Source organism: Phyllobates terribilis, unplaced genomic scaffold (assembly GCF_046119375.1).
Source record: "Phyllobates terribilis strain yellow unplaced genomic scaffold, ASM4611937v1 Scaffold_1__5_contigs__length_1240528914, whole genome shotgun sequence".
NCBI classification, from domain to species: Eukaryota; Metazoa; Chordata; class Amphibia; order Anura; family Dendrobatidae; genus Phyllobates; species Phyllobates terribilis.
This window is the reverse complement of record NW_027362761.1, coordinates 185,755,679-185,782,180: the sequence shown is the minus strand read 5'-3', so window position 1 is coordinate 185,782,180 and position 26,502 is coordinate 185,755,679. Positions and strand designations below refer to the sequence as shown.

The following is a 26,502-nucleotide window of genomic DNA, read 5'->3' as shown; positions in this document are numbered from 1 at the left end:
AGGGACCCCCGTGCAGCGCATTGTCCCCGCACCATCGGGACAGTGATCAAGTTCAACCAGCAGCATGGGTGGGGCTTCATCCGAGACAACAACACCCCCGGCGACGTCTTTGTCACGCGCAGAGACGTGGAGTCCCATCTGCCGGAGGGGCACAGAGGTCGTGACCTCTACATCGGAGACGAGGTCACCTTCACCCGGCACAAGTGTGCCAAAGGACCTTACGCCCTCCACGTACACCGCCTGACGGAGGAGGAGTTGCGGTGCGAGGAGGAGGAGCAAGAGGACCCGGACGGGTCTGAAACTAGAGCCAAAGGTAACCAAAAAGCAAGAGCAGGAGGACGCCGTTGCTAAGGACAGCGAAGCAGGAGCTGTATATAGTTGCCCGTCGGGGCACAGTGAATTGAAACTGAAACCGTAAACTGAAACCGCGAAATTGAAACTGTTACTGCTGCTAATATAGTCCCCGTTGGGACCAGCATGTGTGAACTGTTACCTGTAATTCCCTTAATTCCCACTGACCGAGGACTGAGAGCGGTCATTCCTCCCTAATACCTGGCCGAGGACTGAGAGCGGCCAACTTCCCCTGTATATAGTTGCGCTTCCTAAAGCGCCCCCTACCGGTTTTATAGGAAAACCAGTTTTTCTAAGAGACTGTCGTACTTTTCCCGGACACACGTTGCACAGTGTCCGGAGGAGGAACCTGAAACAAGAAACGACTACGAGAATGTTTATATGAAAAGTTTTATATGATGTTTTATATGTTTATGTTTAAAAAGAAAAAAAAAAAATGTATGTTTGGTGTTTTATGTCTTACAGCCCGAGGACGTGCTGTGATTTACCAGGGGGGAATGTAGCACCCTGAGGATTCGGCTGCTACAGGAGTATTGCACCTCAATCCAGAGGTGTGATATTCCACTCCCGGGCAAGGATGGAGAGTGGAACTGGGCTCAGTCAGCTGCATGCACTACACACATCCCATTTCCGAGGAACAGGCCGACGGTACTCCCACTTAGAAATGTGCAGGTACGACCGAGTCTGTTCCTGGCTGGAGTGGGAGGGGGGTGGTACATCCCAAGTAGTGTAGGGGCAGATAGGGGGAGCAGCCTGGGTAAAGTTAGGAGCTCATTGGGTGCTGGTCACCTGAGCTCACACATAGAGGGTGTATATAAGGTGGGCACCAACTAAGATCAGGGTCAGATGCAGAGAACAAGTCAGTTGGAGACAGCAAGACAGCTGCAGAGGAGCAGACAGCAAGCAGAGAGGAAGTCAGCCTGCAGCAAGAGAGAGACCCTGAGTGAGAGAGGAGCAGAGAAGGAGTACCCAGAGGGGAGAACAGAGAGGACCCAAGAACCCAAATTAAAGCACCGGGTGAGGAGTCGGCACAGGGTACCGGAACCCAAGCTGGTGGGGGCAGAAAACACACCCTAGCCAGAGACCGGAGGCCGTGGGCAGCATCTGCCACGGCCACCCATCACATCCACCCCGAAGGCACACCACATGAAGGGTCAGGGAACCCAGGGCCAAGGGTGTCCCAACAGAAGGCCCGAGGGAGCTGGACCTAGGTGGATCACTGGTGGGGACGGCCAGAGAACGGGACAGAAAGAGAGCTCAGGGCCACGCTCCGGACTTGTTTGGGGGTTGGCTGGATCCAGGACCTGGTGGACGCAGCACGGCTCGGGTGGTCACTAGCAGCTGGAGTGACCAGCACAACATCTGCAGTAAGTAAACACCCTTAACTGCACAACCCGACTCTGTCTTCACTGCCGTCTGCACTACACCACGACAACCCCCATCCTCTGCGCCTGTCCCCTCTGAGGCTATACCCCTCCCGTTGGGGGTTATCCCACCAAGCTGCGCACCCACCATCAGCCTCAGCGGACCCTGCTGCAGCGGCGGCCACAGTGACCGCATCACAACGGGTGGCGTAGTCGACATTAAGAACTTATAACATCTGTAGGACTGCCACATAACACTGAGCTTGACGCCCTGGGCACGGGGCCGGGTCACAGCCGCTCGGAGACTACAACCCCCCATCTGATCCGGTGCCGGGTATTCCCCTCAAAAAGGAATATGTCCCAGGGGGCGCGTCACAAATACTTGACCTCCACTCCATTTATTGCTTACTCCGCCACTCCCACAGACAGTGCTGTGCTTGGTTATTGAATAGACTTTATGACACGAATGAAGCGGAGGCCGAACATGCACACCTCGGGGCCACTTAAGACATTGCTGCAGAGCCCTGTTCTCGGGATTCCAGTGCCCCATCCTCAGAATCACTAGGGTTCCCAGCGGTCCAATACCGTATGAAGAGCAATTTTTCCTCTATCTTTGGGAATAACCCTTTAACACTGTATCATCATTAAAGTTATAGAGTTAAATGATGTAATTCTGGGTAGGGAGACCCTAGTAGTTTAAATATGGTTGTGAAATACTAGTGGAGACTGTAGGGCACCAAAATTTTGCCATTTAAAGCTCTTATTGCATAAGAAGAGTGAACAATTGGAACTTAAAATAAAAAAATAAAATGCAGCTTAATAAGCAAGTGATTTTGTATAGTGAATGCAATTGGCCTAGTTAATTATTTCACTTAATCCTTTTTACTACTTGGTTGTGCTTCAAAGAGCAAGGTCTAATACAAAGGTGCAATCATCAGTTCTAACGCATTTTGGATTGGCTAGTGTTAGTTGTGTTAGTACCATATTTTTCTGACTATAAAACGCTCCGGACCATAAGACACATTAAGGTTTTAGAGGAGGAAAATAGAAAAAAAATATGAAGCAAAAAATGTGGTCATTATGCACTGTTATGGCGGGGTCTGATGCTGATACTGTTATAGGGGTAATGTCCTCCAATTCTGTTCTAATATCCCACATCCTGGTATATATATATGCCCCCATCCTGGTATATATGGCCCCCTATCCTGATATACGTGGCTCCCCCATCCTGATATACATGGCCCCATCCCCATCCTGGTATACATGATCCCCCATCCTGGTATAAATGACCCCCCATCCCCATTCTGGTATACATGGCCCCCCTTCCTGGTATATAAGGCAACCCATCCCCATCCTGATATACATGGCACCTATCTCCAAGTGGTATACATGGCCCTCCCTTCCTGTTATATATGGCACCTATCCCCACCCTGGTATACATGGCCACCCATCCCCATCCTGGTATACATGGTCCTCCATCCTGTCATATATGGCCCCCTCACACCGCACACAAAAAAAATAAAGGATTCTACTCACCTTCCCTCTGCTCCAGCAGGTTCTGTTCTGATGCCATCAGCTGACATCAGCGTATAAGCAGTTCATGACTTCACTGACATGCGCCCTCACACGCTGAGGTCAGCTGCCAGAATTTTCACTGCTCCCCGTGCCTGGAACTATGGGCATATAGAGCAGTGAATATTAATTTTCCTTAATAGTGGGCACACTGTTAGCTGCAGCCATCAGCTCCTGCAGTGTCTCGACAATCACGTGTGCCCGCTTTTAAAGAGAATGAATATTCACTGCTCGTCACGCCCATGGGAATGGAGAGCAGTGAATATTCATTCTCTTTAATAGCGGGCATATGTGATCACCAAGCCGCTGTGGATGGTGGGGGGTGGGGTTAAGCGTCAGTGGTGGAGGAGCCGGCAGCAGCAGCTAACAGTGTGCCCGCTATTAAGGAAAATAAATAATCACTGCTCTCCACTAACATGGGTGTGGGGAGCAGTGAATATTCATTTTTCCCCTCACCCATGACAGCACACCTTGAGAGAGGGATCCGCCCCATCAAGGACAGGAAACCGTCTGAAATAAAAGGGCGGTACTTCTCACTCGCTTCAGTTGGTTTCCTGTCCTTGATGGGAACCTGTCTGGAAAAAAAAGACTTACCTGGGTCTGTTCTGGTGTGGAAGAGCATGAACTGGCCTGTGCACTGGGTTCCAGCCTCTAGAAGCGCCGTCCGCAGCTCCCCTGGGGTCCTGCATCCGAGCGGGCGCACGCGGTGAGACAGGATCCGGCCTCCCGTAGACCGCTGCACCGCCCTCCCCCTGCCGTCCCTGTCGACCCCGCTCTGGAGCGGCAACTTCCGGGTATGACGCGCCTGACGTCATGGTGCGGGGCACGCTGGGAGGGGGCGTATCAGGTGACTTCAGGGGGTGGTGCCCAATCCGAGATGGCGGCGCCCTGTGAAACGCTCCAGGTTCTGGATGGCCCTACATTAGGGGGGGGTTATCCTGGGAGCGTGGAACGCTTCTGAAACATGGCTGACCAGGATAGCCAAGAGCAGCAGCTAACCCCCCCCCCCCACAGCAACTGACGGACGCCCCTTACATGGACAGCCGCTCGAGCAATCGCAGTGGCAGTCGCAGGAGCAAGGTGTCAAACCAGACACCTCTGGACCATCCAGAAAGGAATCATCATTTCCGCTACAGCCTCCGAATCCGGTACCCGTTTGTGACTTCAGGGGTGAGTGATCTTCGTGAATGTCACCTTTTAGTAATGGGAAGTTTCTTATGTGCTTCCTTTTGTAGGAGCCTAGGAATAGTGGCGCCAAGCAAAAGCACAGGATTTGTGCCCTATGCCAAACTTCCCTTCCCATAGACTGGCAAAAGCCGCTTTGCCCAAACTGCATTGTTAAAACTATAGCAGTAAATTCTCATCTAATTTGAAATCCATAGTCCACGCAGAGGTTCAGGGATCCTTGAAAGGGTTGTTTAGAGGGAAGAAAAAATCCCATAGAGATGTCTCCTCCAACTCTGATTCCTCCCAGTCCAAGGATCTATGGCTGAGTGATTCATCATCCTCTCCCTCATTGGATAACGGTAGACCCTGCTTCCCCATTGAGAGTACAGACAGACTGGTTAGAGCAGTCAGATCAACCATGGGTCTGGGGGAGGAGAAAGCATCCAAATCCCGGGAAGACATTATGTTTGCGGGCCTTGGAGAAAAAAAGAGACGCTCCTTCCCAGTAAACAATAAAATTCAGGGCCTCATTGACCGAGAGTGGAAGTAACCAGAGAGATCAGGGGCCTTACCCTCCTTCTCTAAAAGAAGGTACCCCTTTGAAGAGAAGAACTCTGAGCCTTGGGATAAAATCCCCAAAGTTAACGGGACTGTAGCCAGGTCATCCAAAAAATCTTTCCTACCCTACCCTGCGTCACACTTGGGAAGCTACAGCAGGAGGCCTGAATTCGGCGGTAGCCGGCACCTGTGTGGCGAGATCTCTAATGGTGTGGCTCCAACAATTGGAAGACCAACTTAGAGATAAAAAGATCCCTAGGGATAGAATTCTTTCAAATCTACCCCTAATCCAGGCAGCATCGGCCTTCCTGGCAGACTCTTCAGCGGACTCTGTCAGGCTTTCGGTTAGATCAGCAAGTCTAATGCTGCCAGACGGGCCTTGTGGTTCAAGGGTTGTCCAGGTGACCTACAATCCAAACATAAATTATGTTCCCTCCCGTGTGACGGCAGACTCCTGTTTGGCCAGAAGCTGGATGACCTTTTAGAAAAAGCAGGCGATAGGAACAAAGGGTTCCCAGGATTTTCAGGGGACTCAAAAAGGTTTAGTTTTCGGAGGAGAAAATTTAATCGGGGTCGCCCTCTGGGAGACAGGAGAAGATGGGAGTCCAAATCCAAGAGGGAGCCAGGCTATATGTTTGGAGGACCATCCTCAAATACAAAAAAAGTCTTCCCAGTGACGCCAGGCCGGAGGTAGGGGGGAGGCTTTCCCACTTTCTTCCAGCTTGGAAAGCCATTACATCAAACCATTGGATTCTGAATATTGTGAGTGGTGGCCTGAAAATACGGTTCAGCCAGATTCCTCGCCGGACTTTTATGATTACCCCCAAAAGGAAGGTCCAGGAAGAACAAATAGCCCTGGAGTCGGAAATATTAGGGCTAGTAGAGAAACGGGACCTTCTCGAAGTTCCGATACCACAAAGGGGGAAGGGATTCTATTCCCTTCTGTTCATGATGAAAAAAACCAACGGGTCCTTAAGGACCATCATCAACCTCGAGAGTCTAAACCAGTTGATAGAAAACCAGACCTTCAAGATGGAGTCAGTGAGCTCGGCAGTGAAGCTCTTGCACCACAATTGCTTTATGGCAGTAATAGACTTGAAGGACGCATATTATCATGTCCCAATTCATCCAGACTACGAGAAGTATCTGAGAGTAGCCCTGTTCATTCAGAAAGAGCTGAGACATTTTCAGTTTACTGCCCTACCCTTTGGCCTCTCCATAGCCCCGAGAATATTCACAAAATTAATAGCGGAAGTAACAGCCTTTCTACGAATCAAGAGCGTAGTGATCGTTCCCTATTTAGACGACTTTTTGATTATAGGGAAATCAGAAGTCCAATGCTCCAGTCATCTTCTAGATTTCACGGCGGTGTTACAACAGCTAGGGTGGTTGGTAAATTTCAAAAAGTCAAAACTAACCCCCTCAAGGACTTCCTAAGTCTAATCCTGGATTCTCGTCTCCAAGCCTGCTTCCTCCCAGAAGACAAGGTCCGCAAAATTATCAATTTTTCTTGAAAGCCATGCGGTCTCCAGTGATATCCCTAAGAGAGGCAATGTCCCTCCTGGGCTCTATGACAGCCTGTCTCCCAGCAGTCAAATGGGCTCAGGGGCATATGAGGCTTCTTCAGTGGGAGGTCCTGTCAGCGCAAAGGTCCTTCAATGGGCATTTAGAAAGCAAGTTTTCTCTCTCCCCAGAAGCTGTAGATTCCCTTTCATGGTGGACAGATAGGGGAAATCTGACCTCAGGCGTGCAGTGATCCAGACCAGTAGATCGGGTGATTACGACCGATGCGAGCAGCTCCGGATGGGGGGGTCATCTAGCAGAGCTCTCAGTACAGGGTCACTGGACATTACATGAGATTGGGGCATCCTCAAACTTAAAAGAACTTTGGGCAGTGGAGAAATCCCTGATAGGCTTCCTTCCTCACATTCAGGGTCACCACGTCCAGGTCAGGTATGACAACCGGACATCGCCTATGTAAATCACCAGGGGGGAACAAGGTCACGCTCCCTGATGGCTGTGGCAAACAGAATGCTTCATCTGGCAGAGCAACACCTCCCATCCCTCAGTGCCCTTCACATAAAGGGTGGGAAACGTAAGGGCAGATTTTCTCTGCCGCCACACCCTAAGACTGGGGAAATGGAGCTTAAACCCGGGGGTCTTCCAACAGATTGTCCTGTTATGGGGACAGCCAGACATAGATCTGTTCGCCACAAGAGCAAACAGGAAAGTAGACAGATTCTGTTCCTTAAACCCAGCTGAAAATCCCCATGCTGTAGATGCCCTCCAGATTCCTTAGAAGTTCAGGAAGGCCTATGCCTTTCCTCCGTTAGTATTGGTTCCAGCAGTGGTGAGAAAGATTCGGGAGGATGGCGCAAGGATAATTCTTATAGCCCCTTTTTGGCCCAAGAGGCCTTGGTTTTCCCTGCTTCAACTAATGTCGATTTCAGATCCCTGGGTTCTACCAGAGAGGCCGGACCTTCTCATTCAGGGACCAGTATTCCATGCCCAAGCCAGAGGTTTCCATCTTGCGGCATGGAATTTGAGAGGTCACTACTAAGTAATAAGGGGTTTTCACCAGGGTTAGTCTCTACCTTGCTGGGTAGTAGGAAAGCAATAACAACTAAAATTTATAACCGAGTCTGGAGGAAATTTCTAGAATTTATTGATGCCCCATTATCAGACAAGCCTCCAATCAAGGGAATCTTGGAGTTTCTGCAAAAGGGGCCTAACCTGGGTCTAGCCATGGGGACTCTTAAAGTTCAGGTGTCGGCCTTGGGGGCACTCTATAATTGTAACTTGGCTGGGAACAGGTGGGTCTCTAGATTTATCAAGTCCTGTGCCAGAGCTAGACCGGTTCGGTCCCTTAGAGTTCCTTCCTGGGACCTGAATTTGATCTTGAACGCACTTACCAGTGACCCGTTCGAGCCCCTACAGGATGTCTCTCCAAAGATCCTCACCCTTAAGATCATCCTCTTAGTGGCCTTAACGTCTGCTCATAGGGTGGGTGACCTGCAGGCCCTTTCGGTTGATCCTCCCTACACACAAATTTATGATGATAGGGTCACCTGGGTACATGCGGGTTGTATCCATACACACACTCCTGGGTGTCTCACCTGATCATGATACGGAACGCATTTATTGTTATGGTATAGGCCTCCCCTGATAGAGCTGGGTCCTTTTCGCCTTATCCACACTTATCTTTACGGAGCCTAGGTGGGGAATTTTTTATCTTTGAACTTTCCACCTGACTTTACTAGTACCCGGCCTGCGGCCAAAACCGTGGGCTTAACTTAAAGAGCTGCACATGCGCTAATATACGGGGGCTGGGTGGGTATGTGGGCGTGGGTCTCTATAGCAACGCAGGACACACATAATGCTGGAGGCACATGACGCGTCTGTGCCGAGGGGAGGATTTCCGGTTCAGCAATATACACTTTTGCTCCGCGATGCCTGGAGCTCCGGCGTCTTCTGGAACGCAGCTGTTCCTCTGGTAAATTATGTAATTTTCTTGGCCTTATATATAAACTGACACAGGGAACGGTACCGCATATGCCCCTGATGAAGCCACCATGAGTGGCGACACGCTTTGGGCACTGAGGTCCCAGCTTCACCTTCCAATGCACCGGCTGTCGGAATTTGGTAATCTCTGCCCAGGGTCATGCTGCAGATTTAGTTTGCCGTATGTGTAAGGGGCAGATTTGGCTGCTTGAACTGTCAGGGTGATCAATCTTGCGGGGTTATTCACCAGTGTTAGGTAAAGGATATTACCCCATTATTCTATCTATAATCCTATTACATCACTGGCCCGGCACCCTGCATACGGGGAGAAAGCATTAATTAGCTTACAGGCAACTGCTGTTTGCACTTTGATTATTTAATTGTTTGTGTAATTTATACGTTTCTTAGGTGTGTGCAATACAGGGTTTGTGCAATATTGACCATCACAGACACTTTACATAGCCTGTGCTGTTTGATTTATTTGTTTGCATTATTGTGTATTTCATTCTATAACATTATAGGAAGGTTTCTGGAGTAGCTGGCTCCTCAAGCAGTGGTTCATTCCACTATTTTTAATGGTGTTTTAAAAAAAAATTTTTTGGTTGGTATGTCCCTTATTTGTGTATGTGTCAGGAGACATTTAAATAAAATAAATTGATGTATTTTATATCTAAAGAATTTATTCTTCATTCTTCATTGATTATTTCAGTGATCACTGCTTAGTTGCATGTCCCCTTTTCCTCTGTTTGACATTTAATAATACTTTGTGGCGTGCAGCAGGTAGATCCCGGTTATTAGATGGTGCCCCCCTAAAGTGGTTGTTGTCTTGCGACCAGATCCAGCATACCTTCCCAAGGTGGTATCTAGATTTCACTGTAACCAGGAGATTGTACTACCCTCATTTTGCAGCAATCCAAAAAACTCAGGGGAAGTTAGGTTCCATAACCTAGATGTTAGAAGATCCCTACTACAGTACATTAACATGACTAGTGTATGGAGAAAGGACCATTCCTTGTTCCTGGCCTTTCAGGGGAATAGGAAAGGTCACGGGGTGTCCAAAAGTACCATTTCTAGGTGGCTTAGGGAGGCCATTTGTTTAGCATATACAGTGCCTACAAGTAGTATTCAACCCCCTGCAGATTTAGCTGGTTGACACATGCGGAATTAACTTGGCATTGTGACATTTGTACTGTAGATCAGCCTGGAAGTGGGAAATGCACTGCAGCAAATTTTGTTTTTGTTTTTTTTTTTTGTTTTTTTTTAAAACGTTAAAAGTTAATTCAGAGTGTCATTTATTATTCAACCCCTCAAACCACAAGAATTCTGTTTGGTCCCCCTAAAGTATTAAGAAGTAGTTCAGGCACCAAGAATAATGAGCTTCACATGTGTGGATTAAAGATCTCTTTTGCCAGCCTTTTCTGACTATTTAAGACCCTCCCCAAACTTGTGAACAGCACTCAGACATGGTCAACATGGGAAAGACAAAGGAGCATTCCAAGGCCATCAGAGACAAGATCGTGGAGGGTCACAAGGCTGGCAAGGGGTACAAAACCCTTTCCAAGGAGTTGGGCCTACCTGTCTCCACTGTTGGGAGCATCATCCGTAAGTGGAAGGCTTATGGAACTACTGTTAGCCTTCCACGGCCTGGACAGCCTTTGAAAGTGTCCTCCCGTGCCGAGGCCAGGCTTGTCTGAAGAGTCAAGGCTAACCCAAGGACAACAAGGAAGGAGCTCCGGGAAGATCTCATGGCAGTGGGGACATTGGTTTCAGTCAAAGATCACTTGGAGGACTCTGAGACAGACTGGTTCAAGGTTCTATGGTCTGATGAGACCAAGATCGAGATCTTTGGTGCCAACCACACACGTGACGTTTGGAGACTGGATGGCACTGCATACGACCCCAAGGATACCATCCCTACAGTCAAGCATGGTGGTGGCAGCATCATGCTGTGGGGCTGTTTCTCAGCCAAGGGGCCTGGCCATCTGGTCCGCATCCATGGGAAGATGGATAGCACGGCCTACCTGGAGATTTTGGCCAAGAACCTCCGCTCCTCCATCAAGGATCTTAAGATGGGTCGTAATTTCATCATCCAACAAGACAACAACCCAAAGCACACAGCCAAGAAAACCAAGGCCTGGTTCAAGAGGGAAAAAGTCAAGGTGTTGGAGTGGCCTAGTCAGTCTCCTGACCTTAACCCAATTGAAAACTTGTGGAAGGAGCTCAACAATAAAGTCCACATGAGACACCCAAAGAACCTAGATAACTTGGAGAAGATCTGCATGGAGGAGTGGGCCAAGATAACTCCACAGACCTGTGCCGGCCTGATCAGGTCTTATAAAAGACGATTATTAGCTGTAATTGCAAACAAGGGTTATTCCACAAAATATTAAACATAGGGGTTGTATAATAATTGACCCACACTTTATGTTTAAAATTTAATAAAATTCAACTGAGCAACATAACTTTTTGGTTTGTAAGATTTATGCTTCTGTTCATAAAACCTACTCTCGTTTGCAGTTTGAAGGCTCTAACTTATTTGCATCTTATCAAACCAGCTAAATCTGCAGGGGGTTGAATACTACTTGTAGGCACTGTATGTCCTCAGGAGTTCTGGCCCCGGACAATGTCAAGGCTCATTCCACCAGAGCCGTCGCAACCTCCTGGGCGGAGAGGGCAGACATCTCAATCGATCAGATATATTGAGCTGCTACTTGGTCTACACCATCCACCTTCTATAAACACTGTCGGTTGGATCTGTCCTCCTCTGACCTCACCTTTGGAAGAAGGGTACTTCAGGTGGTGGTCCCTCCCTAGGGTACTCATAATTCTCCAAAATTTTCTCAAAGTGTGCTGTCATGGGTGAGGGGAAAACACCAAGGTTACTTACCGGTAGCCGGTTTTTCCTGAACCCATGACAGCACCCTTAGTCCCCCCCCCTATTTTGCTGTTTCTCACACCCTGGTGTGCACTGTTTTGGGTGTTATATATATTGTAGGTGTTGGTTATATGTCTAACCTTTTTTGGGAGGTCCTCTCAATGCTCTGTAAACAACTGAAGCGAGGGAGAGGTACCGCCCTTTTATTTCAGACGGTTTCCTGTCGTTGATGGGGCGGATCTCTCTCTCAAGGTGTGCTCTCATGGGTTCAGGAAAAACCGGCTACCGGTAAGTAACCTTGGTGTTTCTTTAACAGCGGGTACAGTATTAGCTGAAGCAGGCGGCTCCTGCCTTCTGTGACGCGTTCCTCCATCACTGTTGCTTCCATCCACAGCCGGACTCTAAGGTACCGGACTATAAGATGCACCCCCATTTTCCTCCAAAATTTTGGAGGAAAAAAGTGCGTCTTATAGTCCGAAACAGACAGAAAAGCCCCCCTCTTGGCTAGATCATCAGTGATAAATTACTATTATGCATTTTTTTATATGTATTTTTTGCATATATTTTTGTGGATTTGCTACCATACAGCATATAATGCATTACAAAGGCTTATGTATTGTTGCCTTTATAGAAATGGATTTCAATGACTTTTGAATATTTTTTTAGCAACTTCATTTTTTATTTATTTTGTTTTCAGGTTCCTAGAAGTTTTCTTGATCTATTGTCATTCTGCTAATCAATGGTTGACAATAGAAAAATATATGACAGGAGAATTTCGAAAGTACAATAACAACAATGGAGATGAAATCACCCCCACCACTTTACTGGAGGAGGCACTGTTGTCGTTTTCTCACTGGACCTATGAATATACCAGGGGAGAACTACTTGTTCTTGACCTGCAAGGTGAGGTTAACATATGAATAGAAGATAAAGCGGGCACATGAAAGGCAGTGAGAATCATGTCTTAGAAAAAAAAGAAATGATTGTGTTTTACTGGAACATTGCATTTTTGCAAAAAGTAAAACTTTGCTTTCAATACTGACAATTAAAATCTTACAAATAAATCTACAAACCAAGGAATATTTCTAACTGTATTTTATAGAACAGAGGCAGTTGTTACCATCAACCATAGACTTTCCTTGCTTAGAATCACACGTGGAATTTCTTGGAAATTAAATGTATGTTCCATCTACAGTGCCTTGAAAAAGTATTCATACACAGTTAGCTTTTCACCATTTTTTTTCATGTAACACCCACAAACTTAAATGAATTTTATATGATATACAAACACAAAGTTGCAAATATTTAGTAAGTATAAAGGAAATGATACATGATTTTCTAAATATTTTAAAAATATCAATCTGAAAATTGTAATGTGCCCATTTTTCTTTACAAACCGGCTCTAGCTCAGTGAGATTGGATGGAGGCATCTGTGAACAGCAATTTCCAAGTCTTGCCACAGACTGTCAATGGGATTTAGGTCTGAACATTGACTGGGCCATTCACACACATAAATAAGCTTTGATCTAACAAATTCCATTGTAGCTCTGGCAGTTTGTTTAGCGTAGTTATCCTGCTAGAAGGTGAACTTTCTCCCCAGTCTCAAATATTTTGCAGCTTCTAACAAGTTTTCCTCCTGGATTTCCCTGTATTTAGCTCCATCCATCCACTTATCTACTCTGACCAGCTTCCCTGTCCCTGCTGAAGAAAAGTTTATTCACAGATGATGGTGCCACCACCACATTTGACTGTGTGGATGATGTTTTCAGGGTGACGTGCAGTGTTAATTTTCGACCGCACCTAACATTTTGCATTTACCTTTAAAAAGTTCTACTTTGGTCTTATTTGATCAGAGCACCTTCTTCCACAAGTTAGCTGTGTCTCCTACATGGCTTTTTGAAAATGGGACTTCTTATGACTTGCTTTCAAAAATGGCTTTCTTCTTGCCACTCTTCCTTAGAGGCCAGATTTGTGGAGTATATGAGTAATAGTTGTCATGTGGGGGCTGAATACAAATGCAATCACAATTTTTAGATTTATATATTTAAAATAATTACAAAACCATGTATCATTCCCTTTACATACTTGCTACTTTGTGTTGGTATATCACAACCCGCCCCGCTGCTGCAGTGTCGCTGCGACGGTGGTTAGGCAGCTCCTTTAAGGCAGGAAACGTTAGGACCCACTAAGAGGTTTGCTTGTTAAACTAAGAACCTCATGATCAGTTTTATATATTTTTGCCAAGAGGCATTAAAGGGGTATTCCCATCTCCAAGATCCTATCCCAATATGTAGTATGTGTAATAATAATAATATTAGCAAATACCTTCAATTAGAAATGTAGTATAGTATTTTTGATTCGCTATGTCACTTACCTCATGTGCAGGCAATACAGGACCTTACGTATCCACGGTTACGACTACTAGCAGCTAGCTAGCTGTCACTTTATCAGTGGACGTAACCATGGATACCTAAGGTCCTGCAATGCCTGCACATGAGGAAAGAGACATAGAGAATCAAAAATACTATACTACATTTTTAATTGGTGGTATTTGCTAATATTATTATTATTACACCTACTATATATTGGGATAGGATCTTGGAGATGTGAATACCCCTTTAAATCATTGTATGTTTTTGGAGGTGCTGTCCAATTTGAAGTTAAAAAAAAAAGGCATAAGTCTGTTTTCCCACATTAAACACATGTGCAGATCCACAGCATATGCACCTCTGGGGCTTCCATTTATCCAGAAAATAGGGGTCCCCTAAATTTTAAAGTAGCTGCATCCAGAGACTCTTTTAAAGTATATAATAATTTCAAAAGTTGGATGTGGAAAGGGGTACATATGCTTTAATGCTATGGTTCTGGGAAGGAAAGCAAGAAATGGACTATGATCTGCACGATTGTTGAACTCCATGGGAGACAAGCCTTCTTTATAATGAGTATTATTAACCTGTGGAACAGCCTTCCTCAGGTCTGATCACTGCGGGAGCTGTTGAAGGTTTCAGAAAAGGTTAGATTATTTCTTAGAAGATATTAACATCAATAATTGTGTGAATGTTTAAAATTCTTGAATTTTGATCCACCTGATGCAAACTTGGGAACAGGAGGAAAAATTAGCTCTTCTAGGGCAGATTGGTTCTTGTATTCCGACTGTACTTATACCCCTTCCCTGCATTCAGCATCCTCACTAATTTATTGGTTTGACTTGATGAACATGTGTCTTTTTTTAAACTATGTACTGTAACTATGTAAGTGAATTTTTTTTTTTTAAAACACCTTTGTAGATATTACTGAAACTGAGCTACTGGTCATGTGTGGCAACCAGATTTGACACACTAGGTGGATTTTCTGAATACCACGGGCACTATTTCTTGTGTGCAGCAGTAATATCTAGACTCAGGAGTATTCATTTTATAAAAATTATTCTACCTGAAAAATTGTTGTATTAAAAATTTTGCTTAAGAGTAAGGTAAGCTTTATTTGTGGGAAAATGCTTTAGAATCTAAAATACTAGCTTTCTGCTGTCACACTGTGGGTAAATCTTGGAGCTTACTGTACATAATTTGTGCATTGAACTTAATAAGAAACCTCTTAAGTTTAAAAATTCACACAATGCAGATCTTGCTGATCCCCCTGTGGATTAGTTGCTTATTTGAAAAAAATAAAAGCAGCATGGTAGCTCAGTGGTTAGCACTATTAGTTTGCAGTGCTAGGGTTCTGGATTCAAATCCCACCAAGAACAACATCTGCAAGGTGCTCCGGTTCTTACCATTTTTGCGTGGGTTTCCTCTGGGTACTCCATACTCCAAAAACATACTGATAGGGAATTTAGATTGTGAGCCCCAATGGGGACAGTGATGATAATGTCTGTAAAGCTGTCACGGGTGTGTCAGAAGTGACAGACAATCACCCTGCAGCTGGTTGCAGGAGATCTCTTCGTTTGGCATTACAGACAACTTCTTAGAAGCTGTGTCTCTAGGACCCAGCGGCTTCCTTCCTCTGGCTAATTAACACCCTGGCCTGGGTGTATAAATACTTGCTGTGTGCCAGAGGGAGGTGCCGGCGATATTCATTACCCCTTATGAAGGCTTGAGTAAGAGCAGTACTCCTTCCTCTCTTGTGCTAGAGGACGTGTTCGCATTTGTCTGGAGTCGACTAAAGCTAAGCGATTTTCCCTTGTTTGTCCCCCATTGTTGTCCTTAGTGTTCAGTGGGGATCGACTAGTGCTCATTCCCTCCCTTCCCTAGCCTGAGCCTAACGCCAGGGAAAGACAGGGCGAGGTATGCATGCGGCAATTGGTGAAGAACCAATATAGGGACGTTAGTGGAGACAGGGTGACACTAGATCTACCTAGGAGGTCTCCACTCCCCCCTTTCCCTAGAATCTGGGCTCCCTTTCCCTCTTCCCTTTGTGTTGCACTAAGTCTTTCCTACACCTTGCATGACAAAAGCTCAGTGAAATATGATGGTGCTACGTAAGAAAAGTATAACAAATAATATAATAAAAAAGGTCATTTATCTCTGCAAGTGATTCTCTGGTCCTAGTGCATCGTGGCACCCTGTGCCAGCGTTCTGTCCAGTGTGACTGCTACAGACTTTAATTGTCACATGAGACAGAGCTTGTGCACAAGGGTTTTAGAAATTGATATAGAAGCCCTACTGTGATAGGAGAAATCACTAGTGAAGGATGCTCTTTTTTTTAATTTACACTTTAAAAAAAAAAAAAAAAAATCTTTTAACCTTGCGGTATTGTTCATTATTATTATTGCATTTTGTTTATTCATTGTGTTTTGCGCATTAAGTATTGTGTATTCATTGCGGATTTTAGCCACCCATTCTTGTCTATGGGCAAAATCCATAATAAAACCCCATTATTTACGGTATGTAGTCCAAATTAACATGCTGCGGATTGAAAAATCTGCAAAAAAAAAAAATGATTTTCTGTCCTGAACATAAAAGCATCCTGATATGCATGAGATTAGAAATTTCTCAACGTCCTTGCTAGGACCTTACTTCATTGCAGATTTTCAGGTTGAAAATCCAGACTTAAAATCTACAGACAAAATAAGTTAAATCTGAACATACCATTACTGTGGCTCACATATTGTAGAACATTTGTCTATATATTTATATCCTTGAAGAAATATAACAGTATTATTGCTATTTCTAGTTTACATGACATTTATTACAATGAATCACTATTTGAATAACTAGCCTTGACATTTTGTATAAAACTACATTTTGTTTGCTTGAGTCAAAGTTTTAAATTCATTGACTTTCACACATAAAATTCCTTACTGGATTTTCCTCACATATACAGTAGATGTCTCTGTCTCTCTTTAAAGGATTTTTTTTTTACTATGGCAGCTTTATCAGGCTTTCCATATTTAAACCCAGTGTGGCTTTCTACAGTGATTCACTGTTCGCGATCTCTCCTGCAAGCCATCTATTGTCTGAGGCTTTGTATCAGAACGTCACAATATCGTGACCGAGGACCAGTGAAATGTATTGTGTGTGATTTACAACCTGTACATATAGCATAATATAATCTTTGGTTAAACATATTTCAATTCACAATGGAAATTAATTCATAGTTTGCACATATAAATTAGTGAGCCTTATAAACAATAAATTGCCTCATTTTTGGCACGACTGGTTGCAATAATATTCACTGTCTAACCCAAGCTCAATCCAGGACTGACACGTCTATATGAGTATCTAGTGTATGATATCAATATATATGAGGGGTAGGAAGATAGATGGATGGATGGATGGATGGATGGATAGGAAGATACTAATTTTTTTTCTTGCTTTATCTACAGGTGTTGGAGAAAATCTTACAGACCCATCTGTTATTAAACCGGAAGACAAGCAGTAAGTTTAATCTCATTTTACAAACTGCCACTCAGAAAACCCAAAAGCTGATGTGACATTCAATAGAGATTGTCTGTCCATCTGTGCTCATCATAAGGGGGTTTCTCTGCAGATTGCTACGTTTCACATGAGAGACGGTTTGTCTTAATCCACAGTTAAATGAGTCCGAGTTATATAAGGGGGTCTTCCAGTTTGAGTAACTTGAGAAAAATTGTAGCTCTACTCACATTGCATACCTATGCTATATTTCCCTAATATCTGATAATTGAATAACACCACCGCATACATTAAAGCAGCAGATGTGTAATTATTAGCTATTATTTTTCCTCTTCGTTGCTACAGTCGCGGCGTCCCCTCTTTTATCTTGAGCTTTTTATTTCTCGAACATTCTTTTATTTGCTGGGAAAACAAGTTCTGTACGGCGAGCAGAAATCCACAGCCTCGTGGGAACTCTCGTCTGGTGTCTGAGGTATAGATGTGTCTGTTCCCCGGGACCTCTTTGAGCTGGAGATGAGCTGTTGCTGTGTATATCACTTTATTATTGTACTAATTAAGTAGTTTCCACTTGTGTTGCATGAAATCACAATGTTCCCAGGGAGTCTGCACTTTGGAGCTAAAGACAATGCTCATGTCAGGAATGAGAATGCTGGCTTTATGTGCAATAAGCCATTTTGGAGATCAGTCGGTTTGTTGGACCTTGTGAGACACTTAAAATACATCAATATTGTTTCTAGAGTGACTATACAATGTGGAATTCGTAATGTGTTGGTTTTATATTGCTCTGTGTTCACTGATATCAAAGGGAACTAACATTTATAAGGGTCTCCAGGAGTTATAAAAAATATACCCAATAGTGGCTAATGGATTAAACAATAAAAAAAATCTATACTCCTCTCTTAACTCCTTCTGCTCTCTGCTTACTTCCTGCAGTGATTACATGCATGCCATACATTATTCACATGACCGCTGTCGCCAATCACTGGTCTCAGTGGTAATGCTGGCATATAGGATGCATGACTGCTGACGTCAGTAATTGACTCCAGTGTTCTCCTTTGTTCATTTTTGGTCAAATCCATATTAAAAAAAATAAAGACACAACTATAGTATTTTCTGAAAATCTCTGTAGTAAATCTGTCCCTTGTGATTACAGCTTATAGTAGCCCTCCCATGAATATTTTTTTTCATTAAATGTGTGTATATGTTAATGTGATAATTTACTTACCTACTGCTGCTCTCTCCGCTGTCCAGTGCCATTCTGCTCCTTTTCTCAGTGATGTTACCGCAATTTCAACTCGCACTATGCTCTATGCGTGAGCCGGAAGTCTCTTTTACAAAGAAAGCCTATGGAGCACCATTCTGATTCATATTGTACAAGCCATTTCTGGGTCACACAGAGCGCAGCGTTACCCAGAGAAGCTGCAGAGTGGTGACGTCACGGAGAAGAGGAGCAAAACATTGCTGGATTCTGGAGTAGACGGTGCGGTAGGTAAGTATATTAATACACTCACACTACACTCCATGCACGCATTTAAAGAGGACAGGTCATGTCCCAAAATGCTATTAACCTGTAGATATAGGGTCAATCTGCAGGTTTATAGCGTTCTAAAGCCGAGCGGCTGCCGCACTGAAAACCCAGCTGCCAGGAGGAAATTAACTTTATTCCTCCTGGCAGCCTCTGGCTTTCAGTCATGGAGGTGCTGCTTCAGTCATCGATCAGTATACAGTGAGCAGCAGCTTTACCCATGCCTCCCACACTGACTTAAAGCCAGCTTTGTACTGATGCACTGCTGAGCTGGCTGTCAGTCAGTGCCAGGTCGTGGCTACAGCCGCCAACCACTATGCACTGAGTGGTGATTGAAGCCACGCCAACCGTGCATGAAAGCCAGATGCTGCCCGTGGAATAAAGCTAATTTCCTCCCGGTAGCTGGGCTTTCAGTGCAGAGGCCGCACGGCGCCAGAACGCTATTAACTTGCAGATTAACTCCACATCTGCAGGTTAATAGCATTTTTTCAACCTGACAGGTTCTCTTTAATGAAAAAAATTATTCATGCGACTTCTTCTTTAATAATGACTTTCAAAACAGACACTTGTCAAGTATGTTTGTAAGAATAAGATCAGTGCAATAAATAAATGGTTGAGGGCAACTATAGTGAGAACAAATGCATTTAGAAGCTGTTGTGAATTCTTGATCAGTAGCGATGAACAAAATGTCTGACATAGCTGTAGGGGTAGGGAGATCCAGCTGGTGTAGGGAATCCTACAGACAATGAGCCCTGGGAAAGAAAAGTATACAAATTAGCTCTCCAGAAGGAAGTCAACTATCTCTCTAGTGCTACCTAGAGATGTAAGTCAATGTTAGACCTATAAAAGAGCCTTAAAAATGACTGGAATATCAGCTTAAAGCGAACTTGTTACCAAGAAAATGCAATGCCATCTGCATCATGCTATAGACAAGGAGGAGGTGAGCAGAATGATATGTGATTTTGTGAGAAAAGATTCAATATAACCTGTGATTTATTCATTTATACCTCTGCTCTTTCTGGTATTTCCGGTCCAGTGGGCGGTCCTATCAGTGACTGACAGTTATTTCTGTAAACACACTTATATAAAGACTAGCTATTGAACCAGTTCTACGCCCGGGTGGCGAGCATTTTTATTGGTATATGGTCTCCCATGCTGGTATGTGCTGCCCCCATCCTGGTATTTGTGCTGCCCCCCTCCTGTCCCCACCATCCTATCCTGGTATGCATGGCACCCCTCACCCCCAATCCTGGTATGCATGACACCCCTCACCCCCAATGCTGGTATGCATGGCACCCCTCACCCCCAATCCTGCTAGGCATAGCACCCCCCACCCCCAATCCTGGAAGACATGGCTCCCCTCACCCCCAATCCTGGAAGGCGTGGCACCCCTCACCCCCAATCCTGGTATGTTTGGCACCCCTCAACCTCAATCCTGGAAGGCGTGGCACCCCTCACCCCCAATCCTGGTATGCGTGGCACCCCTCACCCCCAATCCTGGTGTGCATGGCACCCCTCACCCCCAATCCTGCTAGGCATGGCACCCCTCACCCCCAATCCTGGAAGACATGGCACCCCTCACCCCCAATCCTGGAAGGCGTGGCACCCCTCACCCCCAATCCTGGTATGTTTGGCACCCCTCAACCTCAATCCTGGAAGGCGTGGCACCCCTCACCCCCAATCCTGGTATGCGTGGCACCCCTCACCCCCAATCCTGGTATGCATGGCACCCCTCACCCCCAATCCTGGTATGCATGGCACCCCTCACCCCCAATCCTGCTAGGCATGGCACCCCTCACCCCCAATCCTGGAAGACATGGCTCCCCTCACCCCCAATCCTGGAAGGCGTGGCACCCCTCACCCGCAATCCTGGTATGTTTGGCACCCCTCAACCTCAATCCTGGAAGGCGTGGCACCCCTCACCCCCAATCCTGGTATGCGTGGCACCCCTCACCCCCAATCCTGGTATGCATGGCACCCCTCACCCCCAATCCTGCTAGGCATGGCACCCCTCACCCCCAATCCTGGAAGACATGGCACCCCTCACCCCCAATCCTGGAAGGCGTGGCACCCCTCACCCCCAATCCTGGTATGTTTGACACCCCTCAACCTCAATCCTGGAAGGCGTGGCACCCCTCACCCCCAATCCTGGTATGCGTGGCACCCCTCACTCCCAATCCTGGTATGCATGGTATCCCTCATCCTGTATGCATGGGCCCCTAACTCACATCCTGGTTTGCATGGCACCCCTCATCCCCAATCCCGGTATACATGGCACCCCTCATCTCCAATCCCAGTATGCATGGCACCCCTCATCTCCAATCCCAGTATGCATGGCACCCCTCATCCCCAATCCCAGTATGCATGGCACCCCTCATCCCCAATCCCGGTATGCATGGCACCCCTCATCCCCAATCCCGGTATGCATGGTCCCCTCACCCCCAATCCTGGTATGCATTGTCCCCTCACCCCCCAATCCTGGTATGCATGGTCCCCTCACCCCCCAATCCTGGTATGAATGGTTCCCTCACCCCCCAATCCTGGTATGCATGGTTCGCTCACCCCCCAATCCTGGTATGCGTGGTTCGCTCACCCCCCAATCCTGGTATGCGTGGTCCCCTCACCCCACAATCCTGGTATGTGTGGCCCCCTCATCCCTTTCACGCTGTACACACATACAAAAAAATAAACAGTTATACTCACCTTTCTTCTCTGTGCTCCAACGCTTCTGCATCCTGTTCTGCCGGAGGCCAGGGGAGGAGTGCGGCGCCGGAGCATCGCGCTGTCCGGCGCCATTTTGCTAAAGACACACTGCAAATGTGTCTTCAGTAAAATGGGGCCGGATAGCGCTATGCGCATGCGCAGATCCGACGCCTCACTCCTGCCCCGGTCTCCGGCGAAGAGAGAGGCACTGCGGCAACGCTCCTCCCAGTCAGGTAAGTATGTAAGTATGGCGCTAGAGATCGCGGTATGCGTTCAGTGTCTACGCATACTGCGATCTCCGGCGCCATGCACTCCTCTTACCTGTAACGGCTGGATGCGGTCTTCTGTCTGGAGCCAGACTGCGCGTCACGCATGCGCAGTCTATAAAGGCTTCAGACAGAGACACGCTTAGCCGATTATATTATAGATAGCTGTCAGTTATTGATAGCCCCACCCACTAGACCAAAAATGCCAGAAAGAGCAGATGATTAAATGATGAAAATACAGGTTATACCTAGTCTTTTCTTACAACACTAAACATCAATCTGCTGAGCTCCCTCTACTTTATAACATGATGCCTACAGATTATACTGCATTTTCATGGTGACAGGTTTCTTTAACCAAAAACACTTCTGTAGTAATCTGTTTCTGGAATTTTTGCCCCTTGTTCGTATAAAGCAGTTGACTGGTTTTGGAACTCTTGAAATTTTCCCAGAAAATTATTGCAATTACACATGTTTTCTTATACGCATTTTTTTTCCTTTGTGTGTATTGGAACAACACAAAAAAACAGAGGAAGAAGGTAAATTGGACAAAATTCCACAAACAAGACACAAAAATGGTCTGGACAAAATTGTTGGCACCTTTCCAAAATTGTGGGTAAGCAACTTTGTTTTAAGCATGTGATGCTCATTCAAGCTCACCTGTGGCAAGTAACAGGTGTGAGCACTATGGAAATCACATGTGAAACCATATAAAAAGGGGAGAAGTTGACTCAATCTGTGCACTGTGTGTTTGTATGTGCAACACTAAGCATGGAGAACAGAAAGAGGAGAAGAAAACTGTCTGAGGACTTGTGAGCCAAAATTGTTGAACAATATCAACAATCTGAAGTCCACCTCCAGAAATCTTAATGTTCCTTTTTCCACGGTGTGCAACATAATCAAGAAGTTTACAACCCATGGCACTGTAGCTAATCTCCCTGGATGTGGACGGCAGAGAAAAATTGATTGCAAAACAGGATAGTCCGGATGGTGAAAAAGCAGCCCCAATCAAGGTCCAAAGAAATGTAAGTTGACCTGCAGGCTCAGATTTCATCAGTGTCAGTGCGATCTATCCTTTGACATTTGAATGAAATTAAACGCTATGGCAGGATATCCAGGAGCACCCCACTGTTGACACAGAGACATAAAAAAGCTAGACTGAAGTTTGCCAAAATATACGTGAGTAAGCCAAAAATCTTCTGGGAAAGCGTCTTATGGACAGATGAGACCAAGATAGAGTTTTTGGTAAACCAGATCATTCTACTGTTTACTGAAAACAGAATGAGGCCTACAAAGAAAAGAACACGGTACCTACAGTCAAATATGGTGGAGGTTCAAAGATGTTTTGGGGTTGTTTTGCTGCCTCTGGCACTGGGTGCCTTGCTGTGTGCAAGGCATCATGAAATCTGAAGATTACCAATGGATTTTGAGTCATAATGTAGCACCCAGTGTCAGAAAGCTGGGTTTGCTGCCTAGGTCATGCGTCTTCAAGCAGGACAATGCCCCCAGCATATTTCAAGACGCACCCAGAAATGGATGGACACAAAGCGCTGGAGAGTTCTGAAGTGGTCAGCAATGAGTCCGGATCTAAATCCCAGTGAACACCTGTGGAGAGATCTTAAAATTGCTGTTGGGAGAAGGCACCCTTCAAATATGAGAGACCTGGAGCAGTTTGCAAAAGAAGGGTGGTCCAAAATTCCACTTCAGAGGTGTAAGAAGCTTGTTTGTGGTTATAGGAAGCGATTGATTGCAGTTTTTATTCCAAAGGATGTGCAACCAAATATTAAGTTGAGGGTGGCAGCAATTTTGTCTGGGATATTTTGGGGGTTTTGTGTGAAATTATGTTTAATTTACCTTTTTTTTCTCATTTTTTTTGCTTTATTCCAATACACACAAAGGAAATAAACATGTGTATAACAAAACGTGTTCAGTAACTGCAATTACTCCATTTTCTGGAACAATTGCAAGGGTGCCAATACTTTAGGCCATGACTGTATGAGGATGTTGGGTTCGAAAGAGGAGACTTGAGCTTTACCCGAACTTGAACTATCCTGTCTGATGGAGTTTAATTGGTGCCTTTGATTTTATTGTCTGATGACTTAACCCCTTTAATTTATATCAGACAGGACAGCATTAAAGGTGGTTTTACACACAACACATTTAGAAAAAGGCCATTGCAAATTTTTATGCATGTTTTTGGAGCCAAAGCAAGAAGTGGATCTGGTTTTATATATGTTCGACTACACTGCACATCACCGCTTCAACCTATTATTGAGCTCAGCTGCTTCACCGATAAAAAGCTGATTGACTGCAGCGGTGATATGCAATGTAGTCGTTAAGTCACTATTGCAGCCAATAAAATACTCTAGGGCTGCTGCGTAGAGGCAGTATAACAACCAGATTGAGTAATTACCAACTCTGTCATTTTTAACATTGCGTAAAAAAAAATTGGCATGGAAAACCTATCGAACATACATCATGAAACTTGCTACTAACTCACCACTAACAGTGCATTTTTTAAGAATTTTTCCTTTACTTTTTGATACATTGTGTCCTTGTTGTATTTTTTAATGCAACAAGCTCTATGCAGGGATTTTAGGCACTTTCCCTTAGGGTATTTGCACACGACATTGTGTCTCCAGGAGAAATACACTTCAGGATACACCAAAGTACTTTGTCCGGAAACACCTTTTTTTTTCGATTTTTTCTTTTGCCTTTGGCCTTGTGTTGTTTTTTCACTTTGCATTGAATAAACTAGTGAGCGGCTTCCAAGTGGAAATAGCTTGAAGAATGGTCAGCTCACTTTTTTAACAGTCTTTGAAAGCCTGAAGCAGTTAAAAGAATCTTAAAAGACTAAACATATGAACAGCAGTTCGCATTCACATTGCAGTACATATGTTCATTCTTTTTGCATTTATTGCTTTTAAAGGCGGCTTACGTAGCTTAACTGCCTGAAAAAGACATTGTGCGCTGTAATCACTCTCCAACTCATTGATTGACAGATTGCTCTGCACACACATGCTGCAGAGCAGGCTGACCGTTTTAGAAAAGTTGCTTGAGTGGTGAAGAAAAAATAATGCAAATTATTGCTCAAATAAGGCATGTACCTTAATTTGCATTTTTTTTTATGCCAGAGAACAGAGATTCCAATAACTCTTATATGTTATAACAGAGCATACAAGAGCGTATGCAAAATCGTCTGTTTTCCATACAGAAAAAGCTGATGATTTTTCATCAATATGCCATCTTTGTGTTCATTTTTTATGTCCATTGTGATGCTAGAGAAGGATGTTCTCAATACTATGGATGGCAAGTAGAGCAAACTAATCAATTTTGGAACAAATCAAGCCAGACATGTCACTGAAAGCAAGGATCACCAAGCTACGACTAGCCTACTTTAGACACATCATATGAAGAGATCAATCACTGGAGAAGGACATCATGGTTGGAATAATAGAAGGAACAAGGCGAAGAGGGAGAACAGCAACTCAATGATAACAGCGGAGAAGACCCTGGTGGACCTATCTAGGCTTGCACAAGATCGATCTTCCTACAGATCATTCATCCATCAAGTCGCCATGGCTCTAGATCGAGACGAAGGCCTGTAAATAATAATAGTAATGCAATTTATACATCAGTTTTGTGCATCAGTACAGCTTCTGTTTTTTGCATTAACAATTTAATAAGTAGTAAAGGACAGTAAGCTTACAGGGGTTGTCAACTGCAGGCATTTTATGTGATTACACACTGTCAGAATTTGGCAGTCTGCAATATGCACACGGCCATGATTCCTCTATATTCCCCTTGCAGGTGGGCAGGGCCAGCTCCAGGGTTTTGTGGGCCCTGGGCGAAAGAGTCTCAGTGGGCCCCTTTAACACATACCACGATTCATGATGCACATAAACGGTAGAGAAATATATATAGTACAATGCCGAAGATTTCACTTCTTACATTACATGAGCGATATCTATTGTAAATTCCACAATAGCTCATATACCGGCGAATCGCTCCATACAGAATACTGGCCTACATAAAATGCTCCATACTGGATACTGGCCCCCATATAACGCTCCATGCAGGCTGTGCCCCCACATAATGCTCCATGCAGGCTGTTACCCCCACATAATGCCCCACACAGGCTGTTCCCCCCTTATAATGCCCGATGCAAGCTGTTCCCCCCATATAATGCCCCATGCAGGATGTCACCCCCCCATAATGCCCCATGCAGGATGTCACAACCCCTTATAATGCCCCATGCATTATGTCACCCCCCCCTTATAATGCCCTATGCAGGATGTCACCCCCACCCCCCTATAATGCCCCATGCAGGATGTCACCCCCCTTATAATGCCCAATGCATTATGTCACCCCCCCTTATAATGCCCCATACAGGATGTCACCCCCCCCTTATAATGCTCCATGCATTATGTCACCCCCCTTATAATGCTCCATGCAGGATGTCACCCCCACCCCCTTATAATGCCCCATGCAGGCTGTTCCCCCCATATAATGCCCCATGCAGGATGTCACACCCCCCTCCCTTATAATGCCCCATTCAGGCTGTTCCCCCCATATAATGCCCTATGCATTATGTCACCCCCCCTTATAATGCCCCATGCAGGATGTCACCCCCACCCCCTTATAATGCCCCATGCAGGCTGTTCCCCCCATATAATGCCCCATGCAGGATGTCACACCCCCCCTCCCTTATAATGCCCCATTCAGGCTGTTCCCCCCATATAATGCCCCA

General features: G+C 45.3%; 1 protein-coding gene across 3 annotated transcripts in view; it reads left to right on the top strand.

Annotated features, from left to right (window-relative positions):
- The window catches only part of TRPM6 (transient receptor potential cation channel subfamily M member 6), a 381,140-nt gene that overhangs the window by 308,253 nt on the left and 46,385 nt on the right, over positions 1 to 26,502 (top strand). For 2 of the 3 annotated variants that reach the window (XM_073670622.1, XM_073670620.1), the window contains exons 36-37: positions 12,086 to 12,291; positions 17,213 to 17,264. In XM_073670622.1, coding sequence (XP_073526723.1) covers positions 12,086 to 12,291; positions 17,213 to 17,264 — 258 coding nt within the window. Of the gene's footprint in view, positions 1 to 12,085; positions 12,292 to 17,212; positions 17,265 to 25,034; positions 25,362 to 26,502 lie in introns of those variants that run through there. The other variant, XM_073670628.1, reaches the window with a different exon arrangement.